The 24,217-nt window shown below is 32.2% G+C and overlaps 2 protein-coding genes across 3 annotated transcripts in view; one reads left to right on the plus strand and one right to left on the minus strand.

Moving 5' to 3' along the window:
- Positions 1–24,217, plus strand: part of LOC118180694 (phospholipase A2-like) — a 56,785-nt gene that overhangs the window by 24,601 nt on the left and 7,967 nt on the right. Inside the window, exon 1 of one of the 2 annotated variants that reach the window (XM_035349761.2) lies at positions 22,682–23,011. The exons of the other annotated variant lie outside the window; for it this stretch is intronic. Coding sequence (XP_035205652.1) covers positions 22,818–23,011 — 194 coding nt within the window. The 5' untranslated portion in view covers positions 22,682–22,817. Of the gene's footprint in view, positions 1–22,681; positions 23,012–24,217 lie in introns of those variants that run through there. 2 annotated transcript variants of the gene reach the window in all.
- Positions 1–24,217, minus strand: part of LOC118180693 (monocarboxylate transporter 9-like) — a 45,607-nt gene that overhangs the window by 4,976 nt on the left and 16,414 nt on the right. The window contains exons 2-6 of the mRNA XM_085806544.1: positions 19,414–19,877; positions 17,715–17,858; positions 4,110–4,379; positions 1,798–2,096; positions 14–344 (exon numbers count right to left, since the gene is read on the minus strand). Coding sequence (XP_085662670.1) covers positions 14–344; positions 1,798–2,096; positions 4,110–4,379; positions 17,715–17,858; positions 19,414–19,609 — 1,240 coding nt within the window. The 5' untranslated portion in view covers positions 19,610–19,877. The remainder of the gene's footprint in view (positions 1–13; positions 345–1,797; positions 2,097–4,109; positions 4,380–17,714; positions 17,859–19,413; positions 19,878–24,217) is intronic.

A 24,217-nucleotide genomic window follows, 5' to 3' on the forward strand; every position in this document is an offset into this window, starting at 1 on the left:
AATGCATACTTACCAAGAATATCTCCGAAAGCCATGGCGTGTATTAGATATTTTCCAACACTTTCTGGTAAACCCTTGTCTTTACTGTAGTCAACAGCACTGGTCATGAGAGGAATAAATATCAAAACATACGTTGCCATGCAGACACATATTAACACGAAAATTGGGTTCTTGTAAAGCCGAACTATAGTTTTCACACTTTCCAATATGCTTTTAGCTTTCTCTTCATCAGCTTCTGCCTCCTCTTTTGTCTTGAAAGGTTCGTTTTTCAGCGATTCCCCATGTAAATCGTAACAGCTTGGAACACGATCATACAAGCTTTCTTTGGAAGTGGCGAATACATTCTAAAGCCAGAAAAATTTTAAAATTACGAGGCATGCTTTCAAAAATTTATTTTAAGCATTGATTTACATTAAAGATTTTGAAATTTGTGCTTCAAATCCTTTCAAGTCATCACTTTGAAAATATTCCATTGTAGTTTATCATTTTTAAGTCACGTTTATTTTCAGGTCCTCAGAATAACTCAGTTACTCGTTTATAAAATGTTTCCCAAATCTATTTAAAAAGAAATTCTTCGCATGCTTAAAAGTGAGATTAAACTTTTATGATATTAGTATTTTCGGTTTTGCTAAAAAACAATGTAGTTTTTAAAAGGTATCTAAATGATAGGCTCTTAAAAGATGTAAAACTGTGTTGCAGCCTAAATTCCTGTTGCGATGCCTTATCTAACAGTAGCATTAGAACAAGCCCACGAAATTCGTCTTGACAAGGAGCGAAGGACTGCACCTGTCATTGGCAAGAGCTTGGAACACCATACAGGTGATGGGATGACTTTGCTCAGTTTCGTCTCAATTTTACTAAAGAGCAGACCAAGAGGACGGGTCCAAGGGCCTCCCACCCCTCTTCCTCTACCACTAACCTCTTGAGGCCTTTACGCTCGCCGCATACTTAGAATGCCCATATGCCGCACGAGCACTATAAATTTGCAACTGTGCACGCCTTCTCCGGGATTCGAAGACGGGCCCTTCAGTCAGGCAGTCAGCGTCGCTAACTACAATCGGTTGTGTGGCAGCTAAATTCCTTTACTCTTTTTTCAATACATGTTCACAGCGTGTTTGATATTCTATCAACTGCAATGTGAATGTTTGCATTTTTAAAGAAGTCTAGTCCGTTTTCTCGAAGTATTGCCTATACTTGGAAATTCGTAGTGTAGGTAATTTAGAATGTTTTATTTTCATCCTTTTTTAACTGCAATATTATTTATCACATCAGTTTAGAAATACATTTTGCGCTGAAAATCGACAGATTAGGTGTTTAAAGAATTTCGCTCTTCTTTAAATTATCATACTAGTAAAAACTTTTTTAATTACATTTTAAAAATGTTTAATACTTTATCTAAATATGTTTTAATCTTTTTTTTATAAAGAAGAAAAAATTTAAATTATATTATTGGTAAAAATTGTTATTCAATTACATTTTAAAAAATGTTTAATACGTCACCTAATGCATGTTATTCGTTTTTCTGTAAAGATAAAAAAGTATTAAAGAAGTGATGTATAAGAAAAAAGTAACAGCATAGCTTTTAAATATCTGTTTAACTCAGATTTAGAAGTCACATTGTTTAATACATCACTTCAGTTTGTTAAATAATATCACATACACATTTAACTGTATACGGATTGCCTATTAAATAGCATTAGAAGCATCTTCTATGCATCATTTTGATGTAAAGGCATCGAAGTCGTGAAGTGTATTTCATTAACAAGCATCTTAGAAGAAATGAATTTAATGCTTTACCTGAATGCTGAGCCTTTTCTCTAAGGGAGGGTTTCCTGGATTATTTTGCTTCTGCAAAGCGAAGGCAAGATTGTCACATCCTTTCTCTCCCTCTAACTTTTTCTCGAGACTAGCTACTAAGTTTGTAGTTGAGTGAGCTTTCATGGGAGCATTTGTGATGCTGAAGATTTCATTCTTCTCTAAGAGAGCAGGATTCAAAGAAATAGTGCTCAGTTTCTTTTCAGCATTTGATTTCACGTAGTCATCCGAAATCATATAAGATCGTGGCTTCTGATGAATGCTTTCCTTGAGACTTGAAGCTATAATTGATTTTATTGCATATTATATAATGCAGAATTAGAATGCATAGGTAGTTCAAGAAGAAATTTAGTCACTTACAATAAAATTCCAAAAGATACATTGGAAATGAATGAAGTAAAATCCATAAAAAACAGATATAAAAATTTACTAAATAGTTTTTAGTACATGGTTTATATGTAGTATCTGGATTCGTTAGTTCAACACAGCCACCAGAGGGCATCACCTATGCGCCGACAGTGAGAGCGAGGCGAAAGACGATGATGTCAGATAGATGTTGATTCGACGAGAAGGTTGTAACAAACGAACTCTGTCAAAGTAGCGATTAAATGTCTGTGGTGTGGAAACGTTATTTACTTACAAATATCATCTTCAACTATATACCCACATGCATAACCCATAAATTTCAGCAAATGATTTGAAGTTTAACACCTGTTTATAGACGAACTCAAAAAAGAATTCGATCAGAGAAATTATTAATTGAAAGAAAATTAATAATTGAAATTAATTGAAAGATATTGTTATTATTAGCCCAAAGGAGCGTTAGCCCAGAAAGGATAGTAGTATCAAAACAGGAATTACGTTGATTCCCTATAAAAGTCTGAATCACTTTTCAGATTGTTGCCACCAAATATTATCAGCACATATTATATTTAAAGAAATTAAATAATGAAAAATCTGCATGAATTGATGCTTTTTTTCGCATTGTGAGAAAACAACGGTACCTAGGGCCGTCAAATTTTGAATAACGTAGTCCTCCGACGAAATATGGACATTTGCAAGCCCGAATTTCGTATTTGTTTTATTCTGTATTTCATATTTTATTTAACGAATTTTTGATTAACAAACTCAACGATTTCAAAACGAGCAATGGCAACACTGTACGAAAAAAAAAGTAGCAACAACACAGTTTTATCCCCAGCGCGCGATACTGTCTATCGGAAATTTTAAAGGTAAAGGCTGTTTTAAATATTTTTATGCTAAACGAACATTAGCCCAAACGCTCTGGAAACTTGTATGTGTATGTGAATATAGAAACGCCTTTTTGGGCATAATATAAAATTTGAAAGCTTTCAGATTATTTTCCCTTTAATCTTAATACACATTATCAAATTTCTCAAAATTTGTATCCTTCTAGAAATTTTCTAGCAATTCTTGGAAATATTTTTCTTCAAAAGTAAAGTGAAAAGCATCGTTCTCTGTCGTCATTCTCTTTCGTGGATAATATTGTTTTCAGTGCTGGATTTCTAGAACATGTTTAAATTCGACTTTTAACAGACATTTAGGATTTTTTAACTTAAAAGACCTTTTAACAGACTTTTAGACCTTTAACAGACATTCGACTTTTAGAAGAGTTTTGAATTTTAACTTAATTTTTGCTTCAGAATATCAACCTTCTGCTTACAACAGCTTATATTTGGAAATATGCCATAATTTAAATTAGGAATATATTTTAAAATCTGCAATATTTTAGGAAATCAGACCTTTTTTAAAGTTTCCAAATCTGAAGCAGAGATTACTTTAAAGTTAATTTTGTATTCAGATACTTTGTAGAGACAATAGGTTTTTTTTTTTTTTTTTTTTTTTGGGGGGGGGGAAGCCAGAGAGAGGAAAAATAGCAAACGCCGTCGCCGGGAATAGAACCACGGACCTCTCGAATACCGGCCCAGCGTGCATAACCACTACACCACGAAGGACGCTAGGAAAGTGAGAGAAATACCTTATAACTTTATAAGATAGTTTCTCCCTTCTTTCCGCCTGCAGCCATGGTGTAAATAGATAGCACGTCCAGCTAGCAAACGGAAGGTGCAATGTTCGAGTTCGGCGGGCACTATACATTTTTTACTATACATTTTTCCTGTATCAGTATAACTTAATAACTATACAACTTCTCTATATTTAATAAGTTGATAATTATACATTAATTCTGCATATTTGCTAAGTCTATATATTTCTAGATGAAGTTTAAATATTTTATTTCTGAGAGCATATTTAAATAAATGTTCATTATGTACCTTCATTTATGATTTTAACCCCATTCCGCATCCAGCTTGGCGATTTGAGAAGGATTGCTGCCGGCAGGACGTTGAGGATAATCCCTGAAAGGATGAGAAATGTTCCCTGAAGTCCGTAGGCATCTCTGAGAGCTTCAATGAGGAAAGAAAAGCAAACGGATCCGACACAGGCTCCAGAAAGTGCAATGCCAGAGGCAGTTGATCTATACTTTACAAAATATTGATTAACCACTACTTGAAAGAGTGTATTGGCGAAAGCTTCTCCTAAGCCTAATAAATGGAAAGAAGATTTTAATGTAAATGAAAGTAATAAATATAATGAAAATTTTGAACTGAATTGTGAATCTCAGTTCTAATAAAAACTTATAACTTTCTATATACTTTACTTTAAATGTTACACGGAAAGCAATATAATAAAAGATCTACTATTTATGAAGTTTAAATGAAAGTTTCGTATTTTAAATTAGATGTTATAATATAAATGTTTGAACGAAAATGTACACTGCTCAGAAAAAAAAAAAAAAAAAATGGGACAGTCCTATATCTCCTGATCTACTGGGCCGATTGACAAAATTCAAATTGCGTTCCTCATGTCTCGAAAGCGCGACTTAGGATATATATTAGATTTATATATAGCACTATTCTAACATAGGTATTTTGACACAAAATCGGACTTTTTCTGAAATAACATACCAATTTTTTTACATATTTCGATTCTACGACTCAAATTACGCCTAAGTGTGAAATTTTGTAAATTTTGGAGCGAAATTTACGGAGAAATTCACAAATTTATGTTGGCACTTTTTTGTCAGTTTGCGTCAAGAATAGTTCACTTGGCGAACTTCTTAATATATGGCAACCTAGTTTCCTTTCCCGTGAAAGGAAAAAAAGTCACCATCGTTCCTTTTTTCCAAATAATGTTCTTTATATTATATTTTTAATTATAACTTATTAAGTAATTTTTTCTTTTTCGAATTTCATTTTAATTGTTTAAGTTGCCCTTTTTTTTTTTTTTCGAATAACTGTTTTAAAAATTTCTATTTACCTATTCGAACTGCGTAAATAAAGGTGCAACGTTTATTTTTTTCAAATAGTTTTCTTTATAAATTTTTTCGTCATAGTTATTATTTTAGGTAATTTTTAAATTTTTATACTTTTATTTTAATTGGTTGTGTTGCATTGTCTCTTCAGATAATTGTTTTAAAATTTTCTATTTATTCCTTCGAATTGAGCATTTTTAATATATTTATTATTATAAATTTTCCAGAATTTGATTTTATTTATTTGAATTGCGTTTCTTTCGGAGGAATACTTTGTAACCCGGACTACGATGCGTTTGAAAACTGCATATATTAAAAGAGAAAATACAGTAAAGCACAATTAAAACGTCTTTCAATGTTCCGTTCAGAAAAGATATACAGGGTGATTATAATTAAAGTTTAAGTTTCAAAACGCTATAGAAAAAGAACCACTCATGAAAATGACGCCAAATTTGAAAGGAATGTTATTGAAGAAGGCGGAAAGCGTATGGCAGAAGAAAAAATTTAGTTTCAAAAGTTAGCAACAGATGGCGCTGCAAGCGGAAGAAGGCAAATTAAAATGTTAGTTAAATTTCAGTGTTATAAAGCCGCCAGGTACCAGGCTGTTCCTCATTTCGCGTCTCAGACGTTCGCCATGGGTGTTTCACTGCAGGACTGCGCTCTGCTGGTAAAGCTGTATTACAAGAATGATGATTGTGCAAGAGTAGCTCTGCAAAAATTCAGGACACTGAAGGGTATAAAAGAAGGCGTTGGTCCAATGAGTGTCGTAGGTCTAAAGAAAATGATGCAAAAATTCGAAACGACAGGTTCGTTTGATGTGCAATCTGGTAGAGGGAGAAAACGAGTGCATTCGACGGTAGTTGAAGAAGTGGCCACAGCATTACAGGAGGGGTCGGCCGGTGGTGTGCAACCGTGCAGTGCACGAGGAATTGCCCGAACATTGGACAGGCCTACGAGCACGGTGCTGAAAATTGTACGAAACATCCTGCAATGCTATCCGTACAAAATTGGCCATGTGCAGGAGTTGCTTCCGCCTGACCTGACAGCTAGGGAGACGTTTGCGTTAGAATTCCTGGCTCGCATGGAAGTGGATAATGAATGGCCGTGGAAAATTTTGTGGAGAGATGAAGCCCATTTCCATCTGACAGGATACGTGAATACCCAGAATTGTCGAATATGGGCAACAGAAAATCCACTGGCAACGCACCCCGTACCACTTCATCCTGAAAAGGTCACGGTATGGTGTGGCTTTAAGGCATCATTCATCCTAAAACCATATTTTTTCGAACAGACGGGTGCTTCCGGTCCTGTTACTGCAACAGTCACTGGTCAGAGGTATGCGTCTCTTTTGCGCAACCATGTGATTCCAGCTCTGCAACTGCATGGATGTGTGGATGAAATCATTTTTATGCAAGATGGCGCTCCTCCGCACATTGCACATCCCGTGAAGCAGCTGCTGAGGCGCCATTTCGGAAATGCTCGAATTATCAGCCGTCATTTCCCTACAGCTTGGCCGTCCCGATCGCCTGATCTTACTCCGTGTGATTTCTGGCTGTGGGGATATCTGAAGGATGTTGTGTTCCGTGCTCCAATTGCAAATTTAGCGGAATTAAAGGCAAGCATTTCGCAACACATTCTGAACATCACCCCGGAGACACTGCGATCCGTTGTGGAACATGCTGTTTGTCGCTTTCAACTTGTTGCACACAACACCATATTGAACATGTTTTGTGCCAGTCTCGCGACAGTTCCGAACTTCTTTGATGAATGGTTCTTATGCGGTATGTCGCCGCAAAACTCTTGAAACCGATTTGTCCCTTTCGATGTGATATGTACAGTCATGCAAATAAAATTATTCAACAATTCTAATTTGTCAATGCATTTTAATGTGTAACTTCCACCTTAGCCATTGTTTTACGAATCGCTTCTCGTTTCTCGTCGTGATTTTGCCGCTTACAGCGCCATCTGTTGCTAACTTTTGAAACTAAATTTTTTCTTCTGCCATACGCTTTCCGCCTTCTTCAATAACATTCCTTTCAAATTTCACATCATTTTCATCAGTGGTTCTTTTTTTATAGCGTTTTGAAACTTAAACTTTAATTATAATCACCCTGTATATAAATAAGAGAAATGTATAACCGACATTTTAACTTAGGATGAATTGCATACACTGCTTTAAACAGTTTTATCATTGTGCCCATTGCTTTACACAATTTTATCCTACATTTGGCTTCTTAAATATTATTCATATTTTAGTCAAATATTTTATTTTTGAAATCGTAAGAATCAAATATCATAAGATTAAAAAGTTTTAAATTAAAAAAAAAAATACAAATACTAAATTTTACCCAAAAATTTATTTTTTCTTCTCTTTTTCTTCAGGCATTCTACTTTATTCTTGCTCTTTTTCTTTAGGCGTTCCGCAACTATATTAAAAAGCATCCAAATTTTCGAAATATCTTGATATTTTTTACAATCATTTTAAATAAAGTTATCGCCTTCCATTTCATAAAGGCCCACACACGGCCGAGCGGTAAAGTCGCTGAACACTGGTAGTTCACTCCGGGGTTCGAATCCCGGTAAACGGGCTGGTTGCATGGGCGTTTTCGTGTATTTTATCATGTGTACCGTATATGCCAGCTGGTTTCCCTTAAAAAGTTCTTCACAAAGGCATCCTTCCTTTTCCAAAGCCCTGCTTTGACGTAACTTAATAATCCAATTCAATCCATTTCATCAATATTTGGTCAGAGCCTTTATCAGTCTTTAGAGACTAAACATTTTGAAGGTATGAGATGAAAGGAAAGACTGGTTTCATAAAGAGGTTTTGGTTTGTTTAATTATGATAAAGCACACTAGGGCTATCTGCCTAAGGGGAGGAATGCCTTCGTGGAGGACTTTCTAAAGGAAACTGGCTCGCATACACGTTACACATGGGGAAAACCACGAAAATGCCCATGCAGCCAGCCCGTTCGCGCGATTCGGACCTCGGACAGAACTACCAGCGTTCAGCGACTTTACCGCTTGGCCGCTGTTTCATCAGGAGGAAAAAAAAAAAAAAAAAAAAAAAAAAAAAAAAAAAAAAAACCGTCTTTAGGTGACATTCAAATACATCACTGGATAAACTCCTGAATATTCAAATAATTCGAATGAGAAAATCATGGGACTCTCAATTTATGATACGATATGATGTTCTATAACGTAATTTAAATTTATACAACCATATAGTCTAAAACCAGTCGCTCTTCACTTTAATCTGCAATGATATCGTTTTTGCCTTTTCTGTTAACCACAAGCTCAATTGATGGTATTTGCTGGTGTACACGTTCAAGTGTTTTTTCTTTAAACACCTAAATTCTTTGAAATATCCTGAAAGTATATTCAAAAGCGTCCAACTTTTTGAAACATCTTGGTATGTCTTACAGCCAAATTTCCCTGCAAATTTTTGCTTACTTTTCTCCCTAATTTTCTTCTTTCCTTCTACAGTTATTTTCAGTGCACACACAAGAAAATTAAGATTTTTCGATTGCTAGACTTCCATAAATTTTGCATTCTTGTCAATTTTTAAAAATATCAATTACATGAATTGCGTTTCAGCTGAAGACAGCTTTTCATTTTCTAGTTATTTTAACTATAAATAAAGTTTAAAGCGAAGTCCAAAGGATAAATATTTTAATTAAAAGATTTTTGCTAAATGACAAAGAAATAAAACAGTCCAGCAGGGTTTATTCTGTACCACCGAGTAACCCGATTCTTATATCAGCTGAAACAATCTAAATCATATTAAAGATCATGTTTTTTTATACAATCTATAACGTGAGAGAAAAATTAGCTTCTTAAAAAAACATTCTTTCTAAGAGGATTAATATAAAATATTATATTTATATATATATTTTTAAAGCTGGGACTTGAACCAAACTGCCAAATTTTTAAAGTTTAATTTACATGGTGGTTATAATTAAAGTTCCAATTTGAAATGGCCATAAAAGGAAAATTACCGTACCAAATGTTATCAAACTTGGGAATCGTGTAAAGGAGGTTACGAGAATTTATTTTCCGCGGAAAATAAAGAGTTCAAAAACTCACCACCAGGGGGAAAATGGCGCTGTATACAAGATTGATAAATGAAATAAGACACGAAAACATCTGTTTAAAATATGTTTAATATTTTCCGAAACGTGTTACAAAGCATGTTCAATGTAGCGTCCAGCATTTTCCGAAAGCAAGTTAAATCCTGTTACTGCATTCTCAACAGCAGCTCTTAGCATATCAGGAGGAATGTTACGGATATGTCAGTGTATCACATTTTTCATTTCTGCCAAATTATTTAGATTATCACCATAAACAGTGTTTTTGAGAAAACCCCATAGCTAAAAGCCACAGAGGTTGAGGACTGGTGGGAAGAGGGGAAGTGTTGGCCTATAAGACGTTCATTCGTGAAATGTTGCCTAAGTAACGGTGCGACACACGTCAGGTGGGGCCCAGCCCTGCATAAAAATCGTAATATCTAAAATGCCATGTTACTGCAGTTCATGTATCACGAAACATTTTAACATTGACTCTAAGTGAGCTGCAATCACAGTGGTCCAGCTGTCGACTGCTCTTCAGAGAAAAATGGTTCGGTTATAACAGTAGCTGTCATTCAACACTAAACAGTGTGAAATGACTGCTATGCAATCGAATGCAGTAGGAGAATGCAATGGAACTAGATGTATAACATGAGGGATTTCTTTGGCCCAAATCGATTAAAAGCGTTCTGAATCAGTATCTTTATGTTTTAGGGCCAAATTCAGGCTTCAAAAATTACAAATTAGCGATCTGTAAGAAAATGATTTCCAGATTGTACGGACTTGTGCGAGTGATTTGCGATCTCACATTTTCTAATCGCTAATTCGTGGTTTTCACGGTCGAATTTCTCACTTACACGGATGGCGCACTCAACGTTTATCGAATTTAACGCCTTTAAATGGTAATTTGCTTACGTCAAAGTTTCTTAAGGGTATACAACATATTAAACCCGTGTAACAAAAGGTTAAGTTAGATTCCGACCCATATTTCTATTAACAATATTGCATACAGCGCCATTTTACCCCTGGTGGTGAGGTTTGGAACTTCCTTTTTTTCGCGGAAAATAAATTCCTATGACCTCCTTTACACGATTACCAGGTTTGATAACATTTGATCCAGTAGTTTTCGTTTTATGACCGTTTCAATGTGGAACTTTAATTATAACTAAATTTTCATTTGAAGCTATGCGTTATATGTATACCATACGTAAATTTTTCGCTTTTATGGAAAAATAAAGAATCGAAGCAAATATACTTAGGATAATTGACCAAAGCTGAAAAAATTTCCCCTCACTTCGAAAATAAAATATTGAAATTCGACCTTGAATTTATTGGGTTATCGAAATATTTAATTTGACTTATCTTCTAACCCCTAGTTCCGACAACAATTCCGTCAAAAATTCCGAGTTACTTAAGCTGAAGTAAAAGATTTAGTATATATTCACTGTATGTTAGTAAAGTAATCAGAGTGTAATAAAAATAGATTTTAGAATTTACGCTGATGCAACTTTTTGTCTGACTGCACAACATGTAATGGAAGAGAAGGCTTGTAGAAATCTATTTTTGACATGCCTCTAAAAGTAGATGTCATACTCCTTTTGTTTCTCAATATCAAAAAACTTTCCTTTGAGAGGCAACTTTAGTTTTTGGGAAAGAAACAAAATCACAAGAAGACAAATTTGAAAAACATGCAGGACGATTGAGTACACATACTTATTTTCGGAACACAAGCGGTTCTCCGACTGCTTATTGAATAATGAAAAGATGCATTGTCATGCAATACAAAACATTTGGAATACGTTGTCTGACTGAAAACGTAAGATTAAAAGTCATCTGCTTAATTCACAACCATTTACAAGTCAACTACTGGGGCAATTGCAGAATCGTTTTGATCCTGAGCTTCTAAGACAAACCTTATATCACTGGATTTAAACACTTCTTTAATCTTCCGAGAACGTTCCTTCTTTAGCTCATATTCCAAGAATATTAAGTGAATACAATTATTGCAAAAGAAATTGAATATTCATTTGCACTACGGCTTGGTAGTTTATTAACGAATTAACAAAACTTAAATTCTGCTTTTTGTGTCTAAGTATACAACAATATTTTAAATATTTACAAAGGAAATATTAAATTGGAGATTTAATTGGAGCCTCACCAGTTGCCTAGCATTTGAAGATTGTTAAATATTAATTGTTTGTTGCGAAGTCTAACCCAGGCTGCATTGTTGGTTTTCGTAGTTTTCTAGGCTCTCTTTACAAAGGTTCTCTATGAAAGGATCTTAACCAAATAGCTCCCATGTTCTTTCTATGTTGAAATAACCAACTAACCTAGTTTAAGCGCGATTTCCAAATGAAGTTACTAGCAAAACCCGAATACTCATTAAAAATCATGTAGCTTGCCAATCGGAAGTAACATGAAAGATGCGGCGCCAATACTTGACTTGCTGTTACGGTACGCTGTTTCTAAATTTAGATGGTCGTTCCTTAATAGCCCACCAGCGGCCGAGCGGTAAAGACGCGGAGTACTGGTAGTTCGGTCTGAAGTTCGAATCCCGCGAACGGGCTGGCTGCTTGGGCGTTTTCGTGGTTTTCCCCATGTGTAACGTGTATACGAGCCAGTTTACCTTAGAAAGTCTTCCACGAAGGCATCCCTCCCTTTAGGCTTATAGCCCTCGTGTGCTTTGCCATCATTAAATAATCCAATCCAATCCTTAATTAAATATAATTGATTTGTAACTTCTACTAGAGCTGACGGTAAAAATTGAAGTGCAAATAAATAATATCGTGTGCAATCTTGATTAATATAAAATTAAAAATTTTGCATAGAAAAATATTTGCATTCAGAGAGAAAGTTTTTTGAAATATTTGCAATTACTTTATAAGAAGGATTATTAATAACCGTAATGATTACTTATTATATTACTGATGATTAGGATTCAGTTCTTGATAATTACATTCTAAATTTGAATTTTAACGATATAATGAAAATACGCTGCGAACAAAAATACATTTTAGGCTAAAAAATGAGTTCGTTTTTTTATGTGTTAAAACTTCTTAAATTCATTTAATAAACATCGTATCCTCGTTGTTAATTGAATCCGAAATGTTGTGTGTCGTTTATATAATTATTCTTACTTGTCCACAGAAGCTGCTGACTTATCCAGCCATTATATAGCTACAGATCATTTCTACATAACCATTGAACTTCCACTAATTCAGTCTCTAGAGGGTTGTATGTTTATTTCATAATTTGACTTATATAAATGATTATTCTAAATCTTATGTTTCTATAAAAATATACTGTGCTTTAAAAATATGGATGGTAGTATCTGCCGCTCTTTCAGCCACTTCAAAAGCAACAGTTTGTTTAGAAATAAATTATGCAGTTAATGTCATAAAATTCAAATAAACATTAAACGAAAATTCTCAGTTTTAGACAATTGGATTTAAACGAATTAAAGTAGCAGACGATAAAACTCCGAAGGTAAAAATTTACTCTTAGAAAAATGTACTCTTATTTTTTTTAAAAAAGGAAGAAAGAGAGAAATTTAAAAAAATTGTTAAAAATTTTAATAATATCATCTATAATTTTTAAAAAATAGCTTTTCATATAGTATTAATAAATATTTATTACGCCTTATTGAGGGGAAAAAATTCATATAATTAATTCTCCGTAAAATTTTACTTGAAATTTAAGGTTAAAAATAGCTGTGGCAATTCAGTGTAACAAAAATCCATAGACCACATTTGGCGTTATTATCGCTCAAAAAAAAAGATGCCAAATTTCAAAACGCGAAAATATGTAAATTCGTGTATATCTTAGAAAATTTTGAATAAAAAAGTCTAATTTTTTGCAGATATGCTTAAAAATACACCTACTTTATGATGATGGTAAAAATTTTATAGGTTATAATTCAAATTTTTTTTCGAAAAATTTATAAAAATTATTTAAAAATAGAAATTTAAAAAATAAAACACAAAAAATGGGTAAATTTCATTTGGAATGAACCTAAATTTCGAAATGTGAGAGAAAAAATGAAAAAAGTTTAATAAAAAAAGAGATATTAATAAATATTTGCCAAATTCAATTAACATTGAGGAGCTAAAATTTTGAGAGCTAATATTTTAAAAACTAGTCGTACGATTTTTACAAAACTTGGTATTCTGGCATAATGAGTCGTAGAATCGAAATATGGAAAACAATTGGTATGTTATTTCAGAAAAAGTCCGATTTTGTGTCAAAATACCTATGTTAGAATAGTGCTATATATAAATCTAATATATATCCTAAGTCGCGCTTTCGAGACATGAAAAACGCAGTTTGAGTTTTGTCGATCGGCCCAGTAGAACGGGAGATATAGCACTGTCCCATTTTTTTTTTTTGAGCAGTGTACATGAGCTGCTTTTATAAAAATATTGGTACTTTCTTATTACATCAGTCCCCAAAATTTAATCGCAAATCAACTGAAATGTAACATGTAGCGTTACATAAGAACACGTGGGATGATTTCGGCGAGATATCTCCGTTGATTAGTTATTCATTTTTAGAGATTCAATTTTAGAATATTCAATTTTAGAGAGCACTATAATAAGGAAGTACGGAAATATATAGGCCATCAAGTTATGAAAATTTAAATTGCATCATTAAAACAAATATTTATTTTATTAACTTAAAAATTAATTATAATATTGAATTTTGATTTAAATTAAGAGGAAAAAAGTTCATTTCATAGCATAGCACTGTGATATATTTTTCTTATCTTCTTTTCCGAAATTGTTAATTATTGTTTAATTCATTTGTTAAAAAATACTGCACTTAAAATAGCGGACTTAATAAAAAATGATTATCAACATGAAAAATACTTTTAAAAAGAGAAAAACTGATAAGTGGAATTATTAAGTTCCGTATTTGTGGAATAAATGTTATAAACCTACTTTGTACTTCCTTATGCGACGTAAAGGAAGTGCTGCTGTAATCTCGAAAAATTTCGTGTATCATATTTCAAAGAAAACATCCATTTCAACCATTCTCGAAACCATTTGAAAGATGTTTTTGCGTGACATCTGTACGTATGGACAGTTTTTGAGGAAAAGGGTTGCAAAATGGATTAAAAAGAGATTTTTTTCTTGACGTCATTATGTACGTACGTATCTATGTATCTCACATAACTCAAGAAAGACTAGCCGTAGAACGTTGAAATTTTGTATATGGGACTGCTGTAACATGTAGCTGTGCACCTCTCTTTTTCGTTGCAGCCTTTTACAAATATATATGCATTTATTTCTATTCTGTTACCTGGCCTCGGTGATATTAGTTTTTCTATTCTTATATGCTTATTAATTGTACATTTTTTACTTTAAAAGTGAATGAATTAAGTGGTTTTTATGCTCTGCTTAAGGGTTTTATGACTTTAGTTAATCTGCATGCAGTAATTGTAGAATTATCAACAATTTAAAAGTTTAAGTGGGGAGTTAAGCCTAAAGAGCCGCCATGTGTTTACATTTGAAACATGAGTAGAACAGTGAATTCAGTCAGTTTCTAGACCTTCAGTGTCTTTTTGCCGAGTGGGACCAAAAGTGAACTTTTAGTTTTGTGCTCCGAAAAATCTGCCATCTTATCTCCTGGTCGAATCAATTGTTTTTGCTTAAAAAACTCCAATTATAAAAATGTTTTTTAACTGTATTAATTATATTTGGTGTTTTATGTTTTCCTGTATTTTACAATTTTTAATGGAGATGTTTTGAGTTTTTATGCATTTTTGCTTTGCCGTTAAGTGAGAACTGAATTATTTGAATGAGAAATATATGTCTAATGTGATTTGAGGAAACAAGTTTAAATGAAATACAGGAAAACTGTATAATTTTATAGGTAATACAAGGAAGTTATACGATGTCCACGTCAGATTTTTTTTCATATAATATAAAGAACCGAGATGATATTAAAGTTACAAACAATGATATTCGAAATCTATACAAATTATGAAACAAACGTTATTTAATAATGAATTAGCATCTGAAATTTCCGGTATATGTTTCAAATGACTTGTTTTTGGCCTCGAAATTTAAATAGGAATTCAAGTGAATAGGAAGTGGTCGGTCAAATATCCACCACATATCATGCATTTTTTAATATAGTAAACATTTATAATAACTATTGTATTTAATTACACTATTCGTTTACATGGATTTAATCTTTAATACATGCTTTGCCATATATTATGTTAGTAATATAACATTTATTGTAAGAGCTATGAACAACTGTAAATACATTCCTGATTTTTTTATTACGAGTGATATCGAATATCAATCGTATAGCGAGAACATTTAACGAACATTTCAACCAGTTTCACTTCATACCATCATTATACCTCTTTATGAATTATACAAATTAGAAGTGAATAATAAAACATTAAATAAAATCCAAAATTCAGATTTCATGGAATGTATGCTTGCCATATTTAACAAATTTAGGAAAATAATTTCAAATGAATTAAAATTTAATCCTTAGAATGAATAATTTTTAGAGTAAAAAATATAATTTAGTACAAAAATGTTTACAATATTGAAGATTTTATAATTCTTAAAATTAAAAAAAAATAATTTCTGTATTAAATAATAAATTTGGAAGACAACGCAAAATGCAGTAAACCCTAACTAAGACAACCACCTACCAGATGCACATGTTTTGCTCTACTTTGAAGCAGTCATCTTATAGAAGTGGCATCAAGTGCAATGTTTCTGTTGTAAGAAACACTGCTTGCTCTCACAAATGGTCTTTTTAGAGAGGAAGTCCTTAAGAGTGTTCACTCTATTTATCAGGAGTTTTCTTAATTGGTCAATGACTTTTGTCGTAATACATTTTGATTTTAAATGAAAGGACAAGTCATTTGCAATAAGGAAATAAGGAAAGGAAATAACTATTTGCAGTTCTTTCTTTGCTAATGGATTATTCGTAATTTAAACAACACTCAGCAAACCCACTTCGCTTTCACGATATTTAAAATAACATTGGACCAGGACATATTTTTCGAACTCGTGTTAAGAAAGTATTTTTACACCGCAGAGTTACTTCTTGAAGTATGCGTATTTGAACTGCGCAGATGCTCTTATATGTGGTATTTTCCATGAAATGTATTAAAAAAATAATTTTCATGATTTACAGCAACTTGAAAAAAATAGTGAATAAACTGCGCAATTTAGAAGTGTAAAAAAGCTTTTAAAGGCTAGGCATGTGTATAATGTATTTATAAAATATATATTGGTGCAAGTCTATTTTGTCATTAGGTACTGCAAAATAAATACAAATCTGTCATAAAAAGTTTTAATTGGACAATATGTGAACACGTGTGTAATTGCAGACTTCAATTAGTTCGACGGAGAATTAAAAAAATGTAAGCAAAAGTGACGGTAAATTATATTTGCATAAAACTAATTACTGTATGTCTATAATATGGTGATAACTTTAAAATTACCCTTTTTATCGTAAATTGAGGTTTTTTAATTGCTTCTCAAAATGTCGTATGACGCTTCTTAAATCAACATTGCAATAAAATTACGTTTCTCATTTCTTGGATATTTTTATAATGCCTAATAAAGTATTGGAAAACCCTATTAACACAATATGATCCATTAATGAATATTAATCCCATAAATCCATTGTGAAAAAGTCTCGTCAATTGTCTTAATCTTGCTACTACAAAGCACTAACATTGCTGTCATTTTAATATAAAAGCAGGAATCTTTGGGCCTGTTATTCTAAATTATCTTTTCATTCATGAATTTTAGAACAAGTAACGCTTTTCACAGGAGCAATATTTCATATGCTAAGAGACAATGCTGATGCGATGTACGAATTAGCAGATTGTTAATTTTAAAAAGTCCATAATCTAAACTTTAGATGAATTAAGAGGATTTATTTTGTGTTCCTTATGATTTAAACTCTTAACTTTTTTCCTATATCATTGCAGTGTATGAATTCAATAAGTACCTGATATATAAAAAGGCAAGGTCAATAGATAAATAAGAGATTATGTTTTTCCCAGTGCTCAAGTTCAGTGATGTCACGTGACTCTCAGAAGTAGGAGAAACGAAGTTTCAATTACAATTAGTTCTCTGAGGGAATAGTTTCTGTGGAGCAGACTATGAGTCATTGACGTCACACACTCAGAGATTTACGGTCGGGATGAGCATACCTTGTAGCAGACTAACTTTGGTACAGGGTACAAAACATGCGATAAAGTCCTATTCGTGTTATCAGAATTCTGTTAAACAGAACGATGTGGATGATAACGTTCTGAAGATGTCAAACCTTACTGATTTCCAGTTGTGCAAGATATCAGGCCTCTAACGCCACGAAATTCAAGGGTCAGTTGTATTTATGGTTATATGGAAAGAATACTCATCCTAACTTTATTTAAATTTAACTAAAGTAGATATAAGTAAGATATATGAGTTAACAGATAGCTGAAATAGCTGATTATATGTAAAAAGAACACTTACCATGAATTCCACCCCAGCAAACTGCAAGCCATGTAACGGTGGGGGCTACGAAGCAAAGACCAGCTCCGATGGCAGCCACGATTCCACCCGCAATAGTAACTGTCCGGATTCCATAACGTTGTCCAATTACTCCTACAACTGGTCCTGAATTGGAAGTTATATATAAATTTCATTGCATAAAAAAGAAAAGAAGAAATACTTAAAACTTTATATCGGTATACGCTCAATTTTAGCATTCCTCTATTTTTATTGTTCTGGAGGAAGCAAATACATTTTCGTTCTCATCGAAACTCTGCATAAAAATTATCATTCCTACTGTATGCGCAGTAAATATTTAATCTAATATCAGTCACACTCCTTTATACATGAAAAATATATAATACCTTTACTCTGTTTATTGTTGACCTTAGCTTATTTACCTTCTGGAATCAATTCAAATGTAAAACAGTAATGCAATTTTAGTATTTGACTTTTATTATTTAACAGCCGAGTATTTTTGAATTAGATAGTCTTAAGAGTTTTCTCACTGTTTCCTATTTAAAAATTCTAGCAAGCATGTAAAGTGTCAGAAACAATTTTAATTAGCAATCATTCCTTTTAGCAAATTTTCCTGAAAGAACAGTTGAAAATCAATGATATTATCTATACGTTACTTTGCAATAAATATTAAGAATAATGCAACTGTAAAACAGTTCTCTTAGATATTTTATTTATCGCAAGGCAGCATTTAATTTTTGTACATTTAGAACAGTTAAATATTCTTTCAGTCTGTTAACACTCATGGAAACTTAAGCGACCTTTTATAGAAACTGCAGGAATTTTGCCAACGAAAGTCTGATAAATTTTGTGCAACTATGACACAAGCTGCAATTTTACTATTATTAGTATTATATTGTTAATAAATATTATCCTATTAAAGTACAACACATGTAAACCAAATTTTTGCTATCATTTTCCAGGCAAACTATATTATTCTTGTAATTCCATTATATATTAAATCTTAATCCGTTACATATTAAAACTTATTTCATTATATTATAAATTAATACGATAATTTTTTAGATTAATTTTGTCTTTTGTAGATAATAGAAGATTGTCCTGAAGTAGATCTTTGTTGGAAGACACTTATAGTTATCCTATAAAAATTCATAGAAAAGTTATCTTTTTATAATACAACTTACAAATTTAGAACTACGATGGTCAAAGTACTTAGAAATTTCAAGATACAACAATAATCATGTAAAACTAAGTTAACACTTGGGGTTGTTTTACATGAATTTATACTTTCATATATTGCAACGATTAAGACACAAGCAGCTTTGTTTTCTTTATTAACTACATTTAATAATGATAAACAATTTTATTTGACTTTCTTCTATTTAAATTATTTACCGTTTTTTATGTAAAGGAATGGAATGCTTCCATTTCATTAGAAAGAAATTTATTTCATAATAAATTTTAGCATTTGTATTTTATAATTTAAAAACAAAATTAAGAGATTTTTTTGTCTATTTTGACAGGTACTTCAAACCAAATCCTTTCATATATTAAGATCGAAGAATAATAAATAATGCTCCAACGAGAGTATTATAACTAAAGGTATGATGTTGCACGTGAACAACACGATGCCAGTGAAATGGTGTAAGTGTATATTCCAAAGGAACCTGTAAACAGGAACAATATAAAAGAGGAAACTTACCTGCTAAACACCGAAGAGATTTTCTGAAGGTGAATGGTAATGTTGCTTCGAATCTTGTGACACCATACGTATCAATAACAGCTACATAGAGTATGCCGACCATCTTAGAAATTCCGGAAAGGATCATGGTAATAACACCGGCAGCGATTGCAATGACCCAAGCATGACCTCTATCTGGGCCATCACTGTAACTCATTTTCAATAACGAAATATTCCTTAGAAATTCTTCTCTATCTCAAATGTCTCGTAAACAACAAACTGTTCTTGTTAGTTGATGCTTCTTATGAGGTACTTCTTAGAAGAACTTTCGTTGGGAGACTTTGCTCTAATGTAATTGCAGATGAATTATGGTCAAATCGATGGTTTATTTTGAACTGGAACTTTCTCAAATTCTTGATCAGGAAAAGAATTCTATTCTTATCTAATCTTCTTTATTTTCTTTATAAAAGGCTTGATTGTTGACCCTTAAATTTGAGAAATTTTACTTTAGTGAAAAATTTAATTATATAATTTAGCGTTTGTAGTGAGCTCTACAAACTAGTTCCAATAATGTAAAAGGAGCATGGAAATCACTTTCGAGGTATTTATATAAAAATAACCAGACATGTTTTACATCTTATTTGCTTCCATATACGTCATAGACCTTTCTTATTGCTCGTCATTAAGAAATATCCGCGTAACTGAAAAAAACATACGTAATCTCCACAATAAATTTTGGTGTATTCCGACTGACAGAGAAAAAGAAAAACGTCTAATAATAATGCATGACAAATTTTTGCGACTGATAACGAAACATTCTAGAATTTCGAGGAAACTTTTTGCCCTATGCACAAAACTGAACTGTGAATAGAAAAGTTACTAATAATTTATTACCATCATTCGTCTCGCCGAGATTATCAAATGAGCCATGGCACAAAGCAAGGTGAAATGAAGCCAAAAGAAACCTTAAAAAGGACTTCTCATTAGGTATTGATTTTAATATGTATCATAAACTTCTCAACATTGTTTCAGAATTCCATAAAATACATAAAATAATCACAGCAAATAGACAAAAATAGTTTTTACATAAAAGCATATTGTGTAGAGTAACTCAGTTCAGATAAAAAGAGACATTTTCCTTTTTTTTTTTTTTTACTTGTTTCAAACGTTTTGTTTTTATTTCCACTAAATCAGTTTTCATTTCCACTTGCAAAACTGATCGATTTCGGTTTGATTTAGGTACTTTTAATTTAGCTTATCTGATGAATTCAAAGTGTAGCCCATGCCCGAGGAAATCATGGACATATTGCTTAAGAAAAATTTCCTTTTTTAGAAATGTGCTCTCTCTCTCCCCCATATTGAGTAAGAGAAATCTACTTTAAAACTCTGATTATCTGTCATTCACAACGACTATAAAAAATGCTTGTCTACCAAGGGCTATAAACCACAAGATACATTTTTTAAATAAAAAATCTGATGTGTGCACCACATTATTTCCTTGTACGGAATATTAAATTATACGCATTTTTTTTGCATTTCATTTAAACATATTAGATTGAATTAAATTTATTTCTTCGATAACGCATAAACCCCAATAGAATAATTGCACGCTTTAAACGCACGCTATATTTGTTTATCATAGTGACACTCTGGCGCTAAGTTCACTGAACAACGTTACATTTCATTCATTTCTCAGAGTGCACAAAATTTATATCATCTGAAGAATTGTCTAATCGTTGCCACATGTTCTTTCAAATACTATAATAAATCTAAAACGATCTATAAATAAAATTAAACAAACAAACAAAAAAGGAACAGTTTTTCACAGACGATTCGGTATTTTTCATTCAATTAAATCAGTTCTCACTTCGCGACAAGGCAAAAATAAATAGAAACTCAAAACATCTATATTAAAAATTACGAAGTAAATCTTAAACACTTATTTCCTCGAATAAATTCCATAATGGATTAGGCATGATTTAATTCGCAATAATAAATGAAGGCGTTATCTTTGTTGTTGGAAAACTTAGTTTCTGTAGATTGGCAACAAATCCACTATTCTACTAAGTTTCAAATGTAAAAAAACATGGCCGCCATGGTAATTAAAATGTAGCAGGCTTAGCCGCACTTAAAAAACTTTTCTATTGTTGATAATTCCATAATTATTGCATGCATGTTAACTAAAGGCATAATTCGGGAATCCTTCTCTGTACGCTCTTTGAGTAGCTGCTATGTTTAGTCTTTAAACCCTCGTAATATTATAGTTCTAACAATATTTTCAATTTCTTTGCAATTAAGTAGCTGCTAATTTTAAATAAAAAAAATAATGTCAAATAATAACCAGTATCTATTTAAGATTCTTCTGTTTGAAATTACAGTCTTATAACATGCATGTAATATAAAAACAATATAAAGCAACAAACTCTTTTTCTTTATGGGCCCAACAGCTGCTGAGCGGTAAAGTCGCTGAACACTGGTAGTTCGGTCCGATTGAGATGAATAATTCCGCCGGAATTCGAATCCCGCGAACGGGCTGGCTGCATGGGCGTTTTCGCGGTTTTCCCCATGTGTAACGTGATATGAGTCAGTTTCCCTTAGAAAGTCCTCCACGAAGGCATCCCTCCCCTTAGGCAGATAGCCCTCGAAGCTTTGCCATAATCACACACATTTTTCTTCATATATTGTTAAAAATATTCAAATCAATATTTGCAATTCTTCTGTTTGGAGAATCTTGTCAGGAACTGAGGTTTCTGTCAGTTAACTGAGGCCACAGTTGGAATAGAACTAATTAATCGTAGGAGTACGATAAACCGATGTTCAAACATGGTTTTCATGGTTTTCCATAACGAATTTTATTATTTAAAAATGGAATTACCATTTATGCTATATATATTAAAATACGTATTTTGGGTATAAAAGGAATAAAAACGAAAGAATAAAGAACAGTTTAAGGTATTGTTAGATGAAATAATAATAAGCTCACGACCATTGTTTTAAAAGCTCTTTTTTTTCTTCAGTTTTGTTTTGTTGAATTTTATAAAAAATTCAGAATAATGCTTAATCATATATCTGTTAATAATTCAAATATTTGTGTGATCATCACGAACAGAAAATGAGAGTTACCGAAGGCAAAATTCTAATCATTTTTTAGAAAAGAAGAAACCCAGAAATGAAAAGCAATATCTTTATTCAATCCCTGTGACCCCAAAACATGACAAATACCTAAAGCTCTAAGCAAACTATAAATAAAGATAGTGTTGCTATTCTCTGGAAGTAAACTGTGCTTAAAATGCGGGTCGAAAACACCCGCAGACGAGTAATCAATTTTCTTCATAGAAACTGATGTGGCAGTTAGAAATCGCAAGTATAAAAAGCTGTGGAATTTATTCAAGAAGTCCAATTTGCCGATTGTATTAAAACAAAATATGCGGGAAAGATTCTTTGTACTTTTTTTAGTATTACTCGCGATAGCTTATTCATCTAAATCGAATGGAGAATCTTCCTTAGAGTCAAAATATCAGTGGACATTTTACGTGGAACAAAACTTCCATCGAATGGTGGCAATCGTAACCGTACCGCCCGAGAAAACTGTCAGGGACTGCTATATATATGGGGATCGGTAATGTTACATTTTTCTTTCCAGTATTTGTTTTATTACTAAAAGAGGCAATTTTGCTTTAAATCCAAAAATTTAAACTATTATTTTATTTTATCTTATTTTGGATAAAAATGTATATATCCAGAATGTAATTTATTTATATTGCGATGAAATGTATTCTGGTACTTTTATCTAATAAAGGAAAAAAAATCAATGTTTTTCTGGATCTTTTAATAAAGAAGCAATGTAAGCGCATTTGGGGAAAAACGTGTATCACCTTAACCAAGTGAAAATATTCTATGCAAATTTCGTTTACACAAAGCGATCGTATATTTTTTAAATGAAATTAACCCTTTTTTGTGATAAGTTCAACAGCAAAAATTAACAAAAATGTGAAAAAAGGATTAAATTTATTCCTTTACTAAATATATATTTAGTTATGCAGTTCTTATATAGTTAATTTATGTTCTCTCGGATAATGCACTTATGTTAAATTTTGAAAATTCTACAGTTATTAGGCTATATTTTATGTAAAAATAATGTAATTAAATTGAACATCTGTCTAAGTTTAGTTGAAATAAGTGCATAAGGTAGCTAATTATGTAGAGCTGATTACTGCAGGAATAAATAGAAACAGATTAACAGCTGTGGATAATTTTTACAAAGGAATTGATACGAAATTGAAAGAGAGTTATCTTATTCGGCTTCAATAATCATATGGACAGGAAATCGCTCATTTATAGAATGTATTTATGTTCGCTGAAAATAAAAATATTTTGCTGCTAAGATTATTCTATTCATCTCAATAGGTTTGGATTTTTTTATCTCTAAAAAATATACTAAAACAAATGATGGAAACTGTGCAAATAAAAACCAATATCTTACTAGTCGAAATCTTATAGTTTACTTCAATTTTTTCTCTATCGTCCAATATAATCACCTCTATTTGCCAAGTGATTTCATTCTTTAAATAAAACAAACTCGATAACTGCTACGAAAATTACGTACTGAAGGAACAGAAAGGCTTGACTTAGGTAACTACTACTACTTTAAGTAATGGGGAACAGGTAACAAATAACTTAAATAGTAATAAGTCGTAGTCAGCTTTCGCATATTTTAGAATCTTAGTTAATGTAACTATTTTGGCAAGATCAAAATGTAAATTCATGATGAATTAAAAAACTAGTAGCAAAAAAATTGTTCAATAAAAGTAAGCGTTTCGTATAT

This window comes from Stegodyphus dumicola, chromosome 1, assembly GCF_044657685.1.
Source record: "Stegodyphus dumicola isolate Sdum_Otavi_A_Nest chromosome 1, ASM4465768v1".
Lineage (NCBI taxonomy): Eukaryota > Metazoa > Arthropoda > Arachnida > Araneae > Eresidae > Stegodyphus > Stegodyphus dumicola.